Below are 12,211 nucleotides of genomic sequence, written 5' to 3' on the forward strand. Positions count from 1 at the left end.
GCCGCGTGGCTGTTTTCCTGCTTAGCAGGGCGATAAACAGCCGCACGGCTGGTACTTTAGTCAGAAAATGCCGGTTTGCGCGAGTAAAAAACACCCATATTAAATCCTGAGAATCGCCATTCTCCGACTTAACTGGCAACTGTCAGACCAAACAGCGCGTTGAATCGAATAGCTCCGGGAGCTCCCACTTGGGGTTATTCAGCATGTCGCTGTATTGTATTGAGCCCATAGGATGAGGAGAAGCTGCCACCTGCACTGATTGGTTGTGAAGACGCTGGGGATGTTACTAGGCCAGCTGCTGCGGCACACACAAGGACCTGCTAATTTTTAAAAAAGAGTCCATCATTGCCTGTAAAATATAAATACTTGCTATAGCACGTATTCTGCAATCACTGCCGGGAGTCTAACCTGAGGCCCTATGCGAGACCTGCCGGTAGAAAAGAAAGGAGTCTAGGTGACGAGAAAGAAGAATATGAGAGTTTCTCCTTCTTACACAAAGTAATATAATTATTCCAGACTCTGAAAATTGTCTGAAGAAAGTTTCTGAACTACTGAATCAGAGAAACCCTTAATTCTTAAAATCTTGGCTTAAAGAGCCATTAAATTTAGCCTCCTAATGTCCTGACAGACAATCGGACCCTGTTATAACAGGTCCTGAAGTAGAGGTAGTCTGACTCCCGGACCCACTGCCATGTCTATTATGTCTGAATACCAAACTCTTCTTGGCCAGTTTGGTGCTACCAATATCACTGGAATCTTTTCCTTTTTTTTATCTTCCCGAGAACCCTCGGAAACATTGGTATTGGGGGAAATATGTAGACCAGGTAAGATTTCCAAGGAACCACCATTGCATCTCTTTGGAAGGATCCATAGTTCTGCAAGAAAACCTGTGAGTCTTATTTTTGAACCAAGAAGCCATTAATCTCTCTCTCTAGCTGACCCTATTTCAAAACCAGCCTGTTGAAAACTACTGGATGCAGAGACCATTCCGCTGGAAGAATTGATTGCCTTCCAATTTTCTATTACTGTAATAAAAACTGCAGATATAGCTGGAACTCTAATCTCTGCCAAGGACAGAATTTGAAAGGTTTCCCTCATAGCCAGGGAGCTCTGTGTCCCTCCCTGGTGATTTATCTATGCTACTGTTGTAGAATTGTCTGACTTACAGGTCTCCCCTGAAGATGAAATTCTGCTCTTAGTTCCAATAAATTGATGGGAAGCCTGGTTTCCTTTTTGGTCCATTGACCCTTAAAATGATGGCACAAGATGACTACCTCAACCTTGGAGACTGGCATCTGTAGTGATTACTTACCAGTCCAGGGCCAGGAAATTCCTGCCCTTGTTTAGGTTTTTCGTATATGTCCACCATTTCAGCGATTTTCTTGTCTCTGGTGAAAGTGAATTAATTCATTTGATAGTTGAAGACTGAACCCTGTCTAGCTCCTTGGGATTTTTAATCGAAAAATCCTGAAACGCAATCTTGCATACTGAATTGCTTTGAATGTAAATACCATCTTCCCTAGTAACAGAACTGAAGGACTCCTGAGCCTCAAAATCTTTTTGACTAGATTTTGAACGTCTCTGATCTTTTCTTCTGTAAGAAAAACTCTGGGCAATTCTGTATTGAACCTGAGGCCAAAGACAACTTGAAGTTTTTCCAATAGATAAACCAGCCATAGCACTAAGACGTCTAGTGCCCTTAAAAGGTTCGTCTAAACTTGAAAGCGTAATCTCTGAATCTGCCTTGAACAATTAAATAAGGAACCATCTTTAGTCCCAAATTCCTTAGGAGGCCTGCCATTACGTTTGTAAAAACTCGAGGAGCTGTAGCTAAACCAAAAGGCAGATCCCCAAATTGGAAATGCCTTTGTCTGACTGCGAATCTTAGCAGACTGATTGGCCTTCACAAATAGGCATATGAAGATAGGCATCTTTGATGCCTATACATGACAAAACTTTATCTCCGTTCCATTTATGACTGACCTTAGAGACTCCATTTTGAATTGGTCTATTCTCAGTTTCGTGATTAAAATTTTAAATTTAAAATTGGTCTGTGACTCCCATCTGGTTTTTGGACTAAAAAACAGATTGGAGTAAAACCCAATTTTTCTTTGACATTTTGGTACTGGGATGATTACACTAGAATCTGGAAGTACCTTTATTGCCCGAACGGCCTTCATGTGCGTATACATACAGATAATATATTAAATAATATACACACATGAAGGCCGAGACTACTTCAATCTGGACTAGCACCTCACCCACCTGCCTCTGATGTTTTTAATTAAGGACCCGACATTTACTGACTGCACAGTGTATATAGCAAAGTCACAGGTAAGACCTATATGCATTTAGTACTATGTAGCAAGTCAGTTATGGGGTGAATTTTGGGGCATGGGGCCCCTTGAACTGCTCTGGCTGGACTTCTTTGGAGCATCACCACGTAACACTTCATATCACTCTAGGTTTGTTTTTATATTTGTTACATTTTCACATTTATTTTTCATTTTTCTAACACTTTCAACACTAAGCAGCCACTTTCACTACCCCAACATTTCACTACTATTTTTTTATTATTTTATTTTGTGTGATGCCCTGGGGTGGTTTGGCTGGGATGGTTTGGAAGTGCCCCATGTCCCAGACATGAACCCCCATAGTGTTAGGGACGTCCCAGATGAAGTTACCTTGACGCTGGTGGGTAAGATCATAATTTTGGCCAAATTTACATTTCGCATATTATGTATAATTATTAATGGTTTTATGGTGCATCTGGTATTTTTTTTTCTACTTTCGAAATACTGTCAGGTAAGGAGAGTGTTTGAGGGACAAATGTACAGGGCGGCCCTTCAGACAGCAGGGGGGAAAGACTGAAAAAAAGACGCAAAAAATTAAATAAATACTAAGCTAACTAGTGCTGACCTTCTCCTACCAGCACAGAGAACTGAGTGAAGGGAAGGGGATTTATACCTTTAAAAGTTAACTTAATAAGTGCAGACTCAACGCTTACTATACCTCATGGTCAAGAAGTGTCCCCCAGATGAAGGAAAGAGAAAACACAGCATTTGCAATGCTGAAGTTCCATCCTTATCCAGTTACGGTGGTCATTAGCTTTGGTTGCAGCTATTGAGGGACAAGTAGCCCACCTACCTCTAAGAGGCGATTCAATTGTTTATTTAGCCACTCTAATTAATGGGCACCCAAAGTAGCAATTCAAAGGTTTTTAGGCACCCGTTAGTTATGGAGCTTGTTGCACCCAATTAGACCGGGTTTAGCCACGTAAAACGGCTAAACCCATCTACAGACCTGGTTAGGGCACCCACGCAGCAGCTTGGTCACCCAAATTGCAGACTTTTCGCACATTTCTGCTTGCCACTTCAGGAGGCTGCCAGCAGAAATGTCGGCATCCGTCGCGCTCAAACAGGGCACCAATTAAATTTGCTTAGTCGGGCGCCCATCACTGACAGCCGACTGAGCAAACAATAGAATTCCCCCCTAAATGGCCAAAGTACCTTCCTTGGGTGTCTGTAGTACAGAAGACCCATAACTCTCGATTGGTAGGGCCTACAACTTTTCTATTCAGTCTACAGCACACCTCAGCTTCACAATGATCTATCTACTGTGCCATAGATGGCGGTGGTCATAAACCCTTGCAATGCTGTTGGGAAAAAAAACTAAATTCAGGATATGAACTGGTTGCAAACAATTACTACCTAGCCTGGAACTATCACAAACATTAAACTCTTCATATCTATTAAACAAGAAAGTGGCTACTACATAAGAGCAATACAGGTGGCATGGTTTTGCTCACATCTTTAAAGCTCAGGCTGTGAAAGTTTTTTGGTTAGCTGAATCCTGCCATGCGATGCTAGAAGAATGAGAAAAATCTACTTTTCTAATGGTCAGGGAGAGTAGTAGTGGAGTTGACAACTTCCCCTTTAATTGACATTTTCAAACGGTCACTATGTTGATCCAAAAAAAAAAAAAAGTGTGACAGTTGCCAAACTAATCTCTCAGGAGGAAAATAAACCCTTAAAGACTCATTAGAGAAATCAAATTAACTTACTGAATCCATCACCCTGTGTAATTAATTATGGTAGTTATAACTACTAATACCATTAATTGTAAGAAAGATAACATATCCATTTACGGAATCTGTCATTAACAGCCTGCTTGGTACAGAACTACACAGCCTTCCTTTTGATGGAAAAATAGTATCTTTCACATGTGGATCCTGCACAGCTGTGGGTATGACTCACCTGTTCAAAAAGAAGTTGTATCTATCAATTAGGTTATCTTAAAAGGAGCCCTTCTCCTAAAGTCGGGTATAAGTTATGCAATTATTAGCCGGATAGGCTAATAATTATTTACGGATAGCCGGATCGGGGCGATAATTGCATAATATCAATTGGACAGTCGGGCATTAAAAAAAATAATAAAACTTAACATGCCCGATTGATCCGATCATTGGTCAGCCGCACCTGGCAGTGTATGCCCTGCCATAGCCGCCCACCCAACAGATCCCAGATTCCTTCACAGGGGAGGAATGCAAATATCATGGGCCATACACCGACATACCTCACAGTGTATGGCCACAATATTTGCCGGGTTTCAGGCTGCCAGATAAAAAAATCTGTCGGTCTGACAGACATTTCATCTGACAGTGTATGCCCAGCATTAGTAATGAACACCATTTTTTCAGCCTTATATAATACTTTCAATCATTAAGGTGAAGGACAGATAGTAAAGAATTAAACGATTGCTGCCAATACATAGATTTCTGCTCGCATCCTCCTATGGTAAAAAGTCATGGGTGGCATGCTAACTAGGAGTTTAGGTGGGTTTAGCTGCTTTACATGGCTAAACCCAGTTTATTTTTTACGAGGCAAAGTAATAGGGCGCCCAGAGCCAGAACTATTGAATATCGCCACGTCTAAAGTGATGGGCGCACTAAAACAATTGAACCATCCCACATAAAAGTAAAGGGAAACCTAAGGTAAATGATATTCATGTAAATGTGTTTTTAAATTGTAAGTAATTAACATCTTCCAATCAATGCACTATTTTATTTATAGAAAGCTTTTCTCAAGACCACACATCCCTGAATGGCTGTTTTTGACCATTAAAGGTAACGAAGCTGATTCTGAGACGCACACAAAGTGGCTATAGTTTCAGAAGCCTTTTACTACATTATGCTAATGCAAATATCCATTCAACTAATGTAGGAAATCGTGCATGTGCAAGCGGAAACCAGTGCCACCCATTCATTTTACACTGGCCTCCGCAATCATCAACATTAGAGAATCTGCACTTGCACCTACCCCAAGCTAAGTACAATAGATCTGTCAGGAACCGGCTTCCCTTCCACATGACTCAGAATCACACACAGCTTGCGATACACACCCATGACTCAGGGTGGTTCCGTGTGATCACTGCCCAGTTCACGCTCCAAAAACGCTGAATATTTCAAAGAAAGACAGATCCAGTAAAGTTACATCCGAATCAGAATAGGACGAACATAAGAAAATGCACACAGACGCTTCTGCGCATTCGATGTACGCATAAGGTCGCCTTTTGCATCCCTGAAAAGATCCAGACTCAGAATCAGCCCCAATGACTGCTCGCCCCATAACGCCCACCATCACTTCACTCTCACCATCTTAAGTTCCTGGCCTCACTAAAGCGATCCTTCAAAATAACACTATGTTCTTCTAGTGCTAAGCACACAGTGCTTCAATATTAATAAAGGAAATCCAGGGGCTTCACACAGCAATGTGATGACGCAAACTCCTCAACATATTAAAGGCCAAAATTAAGTTGCACTGCTAGGACAGGCAAATGGACTGAACAGAAGCTAGTATGATAAACCACTATTTGATACAGTTACAATGGATCAATAAGGGCTAGTAATGCGGACCATAGATCTGCAGTCCCGATTCCCCATTCTTCCGATCAGAGAAAAAAAAAAAAGTGCCAATATTCAGACATCGATGCTCAGTGATCAATCAGCGAATCAGGGAAAACCTGCATGTTAAATATCCATGACTCGCCAGTCCCAATCATTATTTGGTCGGGATCAGTGAATCGAGGATTTCCAACATGTTTAATAGCCTCAGGGAATTGCAGCTTTAGCAGCTAGATATATGGGCCCCTTAATATAAATTCTTCATATGCAGTGTTCTCCCCAGGCTGTTTTTTGCAGGTGCACCACCCGGCAAGAAACAGCCTACCACCCGACATTTTGGGAGCCTGCAAGTGGGGACAGTATCTGGGAGCTGTATAAAAAGGACCAGATCCTAGAGACTTTGCAGCTTTTTAATAATCAGACGACTGGGCCTCTAATAAGAAGAGGAGAATTAATATACACAATGTTGTTATTTCAAATCATTATAAGGTCAGGGATTAAAACATTTTATTATTGCGAAGGCCCCCACCCGGCTACTTCTTGATGCCACCCGGCTGGAAACATTTTCTGGGGAGAACACTGGAAATATTTGTCACCCCCAAATGCTGTTCATATATTTTAAGTACAGAGATGCAGTTTATGTTCATTTTATTTTAGTTTTATGTTTGGTTTAATTTAGCATATCAGTGTTCTCCCCAGAAAATGTTTCCAGCCTGGTGGCATCAAGAAGTAGCCGGGTGGGGGCAGTCTCCCAACCTGGCATTCATAAAATCAGGGGCACTCATCTTAGAAAGGGGGGCTGCCCTTTTTGAAACTATAGGTCCCATTAGTACTTAATGTCACCAGACAACTTTACCCTGCATTATAAAAAAACATTTTTGGTATATGGGGGGAGAGAAGCCATGGGTGAACCAATATTCGAAAGAGGGGAGATCCCTCTTTCAAGTTATGTGGCCCCCTAGTAGCTATTGTTTGGTGATCACCAGACAATATTACCCTGCACCACAAAAAACACACATTTTTCATAGCTGGGCAGGAGGGCACTACGTGCTTTAATCACATCAACCTGAGTATTTATATCCGGTGTTTTTAAGACAGGAAAAAAAAAAAATTTGCTTTCGTTTCACTTTCTTAAAACTTCAGTAAGAAATACAAAAAAAATAATCACTTCTTTGGCCATTTTGGATTTGGAAGTTTTATTTGACCTGTTAGAATCTGCAAAAAGACTAATTATATTTTCTGACAATACAAATTGTTCTTTAAAAAAAAAAAAAAAAAGTATAATTTGTGTTGGTACTGCCTAAACGACTCAGTAATATTGAAGTTGGAATGAGACTAGTGCAAACATCAGCAAATGGCCTCATAACAGGGGTGAGAAAACTCAGCAGCAAAAACCTTGAAGCAAAACAAGTTTAAGCTGGAATAATACTTTACCTGACATATTCCTTCCTCGTATGTAGAAGCCACCTCTACTGTCATCCCAATAATTCCCGTTCCTGGTTTATAACACGGAACACTAACACTTTGGGCGGTATTCAATTGTTTTTGCGGTTCGGATCCCCCGTCTAAAGTGACAGGAGATCGTGAGCCGCGATTCAATTGTTACTGCTTTTCGTGCTGATCGCGCCCAAAGAGGTCGGGTTTAGCCGCGTAAATCTGCTATCCCCGACGAAAGTGCTCGGCGCGATTGCGAAAAGTGCCGTTTGGATGCCCAAACAGGCCACGTTTCAAACATTTCAGCTCGCACCCCCCTAGGGCTGCGAGCTAAAATGGAGCGCTGGCAGCTGATTGCGCCTGACAGGAGTAACAACTGAATAGCTCCATCGGGCGTGAAGGGGGCTGGACACAATTGAATTCCGCCCTTTGTTTCTAACAGAGCATGGTCCGCACCCTACCCTTTCTCCACTTTGCGGTTGATGAGAAGCAACAATAACGGCGGATCTACCAGGTCGTGTGTTGATCCATGTCATTTGACACCTACTGTTCTGCCAGTTGGGACAGAATACAAGCATTTACTATGTTACTGTTCAATATATTACATTGGCATATGCCAACAATGGCTACTTAAAGGATTACTTTACCAGTACTGTATTATACACCTGATAAGAGCTGTGACTAAGGTGAATAGACACCTAAACAAAATGTTCCTAGGTGGTAGTGCATCTTTAAAACATGAGGATATGTTTGAGTGACCTTGAAAAGGGGATGTAGTTAAAAAACCTACGATCAGGACGCCGGATGATGAAATCCCGACAGCCGGCATCTCGATCATAATTACAGCGGGCGCCCCTAGCCGTGGGAAGATTAGGTTTAGGCAACCTGGGAGGGTTAGGCTGCAGGAAGGGTTAGGTTTAGGCACTATGGAGGAGAGAAAAGGAGGGTTAGGGGGTGAAGAGAGGAGGGATAGCATACTTACTTATCCCCCGTCAGGATCCTCAGCATCGGGATGCCGCGGTCGGTGTTTTTACAGCCGGCATCCCGAGTGCTGTGATTCCATACCCAACCCCTTGAAGGGACATCAAATAGTCTATAGCAGCCCTATCCTTTGACTCGTTTAAACCATTAGACCTTGACAGTCAGTGCTTTTACATTTCAGCTATCAGACTATGGTTACAATTTCAAACCCATTGCTAACATTCAGTGCACAAAATGATGTTTTACCAATTCATTAGACCACTTATATTTAAAGCACACTTTATATGTAATTACACCACAACAGTCCACTATTATGGCATATTCTAGACCTGAACATAATGCAATGGTTGCACTTAAATCAAGAAATTTAACTTTGTACACAAAACCATAATACATAAGCTACAGGAGGAGAATATTAAAGTATCCATATTGCATCTTATGTGGCACCTAATACATAAAAATGTAAGCAAAACTAATAGTGTTGCTTTTAAACACTTGTAGTATGTGTTAAACAAATCTCACAAATACAGAGGTTTAGAGAGCCCATAAAGTTTGCAAAATATGGGGGGCAATTCAATTCAGCATGATGTTAAATAGCCCGAGGAAGGCGTTCCAGGAGATATTCAATTGACCATGCTGTTAAATCCGAATACAGGATTTCTTCTTGCAGCCTCCTGAGGTGCGAGAAGAAATCTGACTTAAGCGCCGGTTGCAATGCTGTTTTCCGGCTTAGAATGGCGCTAACAGCCTCACGGCTACCACTTTAGTCGGAGAATGGCGGTTAGCGCAACTAAAAACCCATCTTAAGACGTGGTATCCAGCATTCTCCAACTTAAGTGGTTCTAGTCAGACTTAACAGTGTGGTTAATTTAATTGCTCTGGGAACTCCTTTTCAGGGCTATTTAATATTGCGCTGAATAGAATCACCCCTATGACAGTATATAAAAACTTGCACAGACACTAAAAAGCAATGGACTATAAATATTCATTAGGACTACTCCAAAACAAAAAAAGGGACCATTACAGATAAGCACCTACATGGGTGTCCCAGCATCACAGCACAGAAGCACCTACATGGGTGTCCCAGCATCACAGCACAGAAGCACCTACATGGGTGTCCCAGCATCACAGCACAGAAGCAGCTACTGTACATAGTATACAGTAATAGCACAGAAGTACCTGCATAAGTGTTCCAACAATATAGAACAGAAGTACCTGCATAAGTGTTCCAACAATATAGAACAGAAGTACCTGCATAAGTGTTCCAACAATATAGAGAAACAGCTACATACTGTACATGGTATGTCCCAGCATAGTACATGAGTATGGGCAATGGAAGCACTAATGCAGCAATCAGGCTGGCCATATTATCCCTTTAATTTGGGACACATGAATTACACAGATTCCGTGGCTGGTTGACTTCAAGTCTCCATTTCACCTGGTTTTAAACAGCCACAGACCTGTGTAATTTACATATGTTCCGAATTAAAGGGATGATATGGAAGCCTATGTGACAGTATACATACACACCCTATAGGGAAGAGAGAAGTTACACCGCTGAAATGTTAAAGATTTAGCAATAGGTCAGCTCTCTCTCATATGTGCCAAGTGCAGCGTACACCGCCCGGGGGCACAGCCATACAGGTGAGGACACTGACTGACGCTAGGTGAGTGACCCCAGCGCACATACTCAGTCTCACTTACAGTCCAAGTGCTTCTTCTTGGGCCCCATCACCTCATGGGTGGTCGCCTTACAGACGGCTTTGGCTACGGACGAGCCGGTGACGCTGTGCTGAGCAGCCGCGATCCGGTCAGTGATGGACTGACCCGACATCTCCGCGCTGACACCCCGGGCCGGGCCTACACGCTGATGGGAGAAAGGTGACAGCTGGGCAGGGAACTGTCAATGGACCTGACGCCTGCCGGCTTCTCGGCAGTGCTCCGGCGATCTGTGTGCTCCTCACCCGGGTCACCGTGCTGCGTGCTATGAGCCTGGCGGCGGGTGTTCCCTGACAGGTGACCCGGCCAAAGGGTAAGGGGGGCGCTTGTTCTCTCTGCGCCTCCTCGTCCTGTCGCCGCCGCCGTTGCTCTTCCTTTCCGGTTTCTCTCCTTCTCTCTCTCTTTTACCTCACACTTCACTCCTAAGACAAAATGGCGGCGCCATGTCATGTGACCGCTGCGATCCGTACAGTGCCGGCTGTTGTTAAGGTGGTGCCACTCGGTGTGCAGTGAACTGGCCGGAGGCGCTGCAGGGTGTGTGCACCGCCGCCCAGTGCGGTGACAGTTATGGAGCAGGCGAGGACTGTCGGGGGCCGGACCCAGGGTCAGGCCCCCGACAGTCCTCTTATATGCCGTGCTACCTAGAACATAATATCCCAGGAATGGGATATTATGTTCTAGACAGCATGGCATAGAAGAACAGACCTATGCCCTGTCTCTGCGGCACAGTGGTCACTGTGACTTTTGTGGGTGACACTAAGGGGCATATTCAATTAGACGCGAAAAGTCCCGTACTTTTCGCATGTTTTACTTTTCGCTGACATCGCTGGTTTTTCATGTGACAAAGTATTCCCACATTCAATTTGAAATCGGCGAAAACGAGACTGGCGAAACGCAAACAGGCGAAAAGTGCTGTCAGATTTTGGGGAAATCAGCCTGACACCCCCCCAAAAGATGCACTAACATTGGGGATCACTATAGATACTCGCAAATAGGCCTGCTGAAAGTATTTGGGGTAGTTGAATGCTCTCAATGGGGTAGATTTATTATAGCGGCACTTAACGTGCCGCTATAACGCTTCCTACTTTGCCTCTTTACCGAGGCGAAGCAGGAAGCACCCCTCCGGCGCTACCCGCTAGAGAACGCAGCACATCAGCCTAGTGCTGATGCGCTCTGTCTCAGTCCCGGACGACTCCACTGAGCATGCGTGGGATCTCGCAAGTATCGCGAGATCCCCGCTTGCAGCCTGGAGTCGGCAGCCGCCGCAGCAGGGACAGCGCTGTCCCTGTTGTGGGGATACAGCACCGCCAGGCTGTAGCTGCCGATAGCGATATATATGGCCCTATCTTGTATATAGCAGCACCGATTATGATGGGTGCATAGCACCCCTGTCATTTACCGCTCAACCCCCGATCATACATCGGGGAGAAGCGGTATCAACGCTCATAACGTGTGCTGATACCGTGTCTGAGCGTCATACATCTCCCCCAATAGTTGCTAATTAGCGTCTTTGCGCAAGTGGTGAAGAACAGCATTGAGGAGTTTTTTTGCAGAAAATAAGTAGTCCCAGCAAATTTGGGGTACACAAAAATGGGTGCTAGCATATATTAAAGTTGCTAAAGCGAATGTTTAAAAAACGTAGAAAATCAACCACCTGCAAACTTAAAAACACCTGGGGCATACTTGGGGACGCCCCTGGAGTCTATTTCGCTAGTTTTTAAATTTGTCCTTCAACTTTGTACTTTTTTGGGATGATCTAAAGTAGTTTTTAAACTTTTTTGACACAGTTTACCTTTGGGGGACTGTCCCAAGGGTGCAGGGTTTTTTTCCGAAGTTTGCACCCCAAAACCCCAATTCTGTACTTTTTTCGACACGTATTCATAAGCGAAACGTTTTCGCCGGTTCCATTGTATTGAGTTTCCACACTGGCGAAAATGTCTCTGGAATTGAATACGGAGGAAACTTTTCGCATGGCGAAATTACGTCACTCGTAAAACTTTATCGCTGAAACCGGCTTTTCGCCGTTAATTGAATAAGGCCCTAAAGGGGTCGTGGGACAGCGACTGTGTTGCCCACGGAGCCTAGTGCAATGGCACAGCTCGCACACCCCTAGTCACGGCTCTGAGTAACAGAATCTATTTGGTAAATGCACCACTTAGAGGCCTTTGGTAAATG

At 43.7% G+C, this 12,211-nt stretch overlaps 1 protein-coding gene across 4 annotated transcripts in view; it reads right to left on the minus strand.

Moving 5' to 3' along the window:
• Positions 1 to 10,621, minus strand: part of LOC148511741 (phosphatidylinositol-binding clathrin assembly protein-like) — a 109,655-nt gene extending 99,034 nt beyond the window's left edge. For all 4 annotated transcript variants that reach the window (XM_088482871.1, XM_088482869.1, XM_088482870.1 and 1 more), the window contains exon 1: positions 10,022 to 10,621. In XM_088482871.1, the coding sequence (XP_088338997.1) occupies positions 10,022 to 10,151 (130 nt within the window). In that variant the 5' untranslated portion in view covers positions 10,152 to 10,621. The remainder of the gene's footprint in view (positions 1 to 10,021) is intronic.
• Positions 10,622 to 12,211: the final 1,590 nt, after the last annotated feature.

The sequence above is a fragment of the Taudactylus pleione genome, unplaced genomic scaffold, assembly GCF_031769625.1.
Source record: "Taudactylus pleione unplaced genomic scaffold, aTauple2 ptg000296l, whole genome shotgun sequence".
NCBI lineage: Eukaryota > Metazoa > Chordata > Amphibia > Anura > Myobatrachidae > Taudactylus > Taudactylus pleione.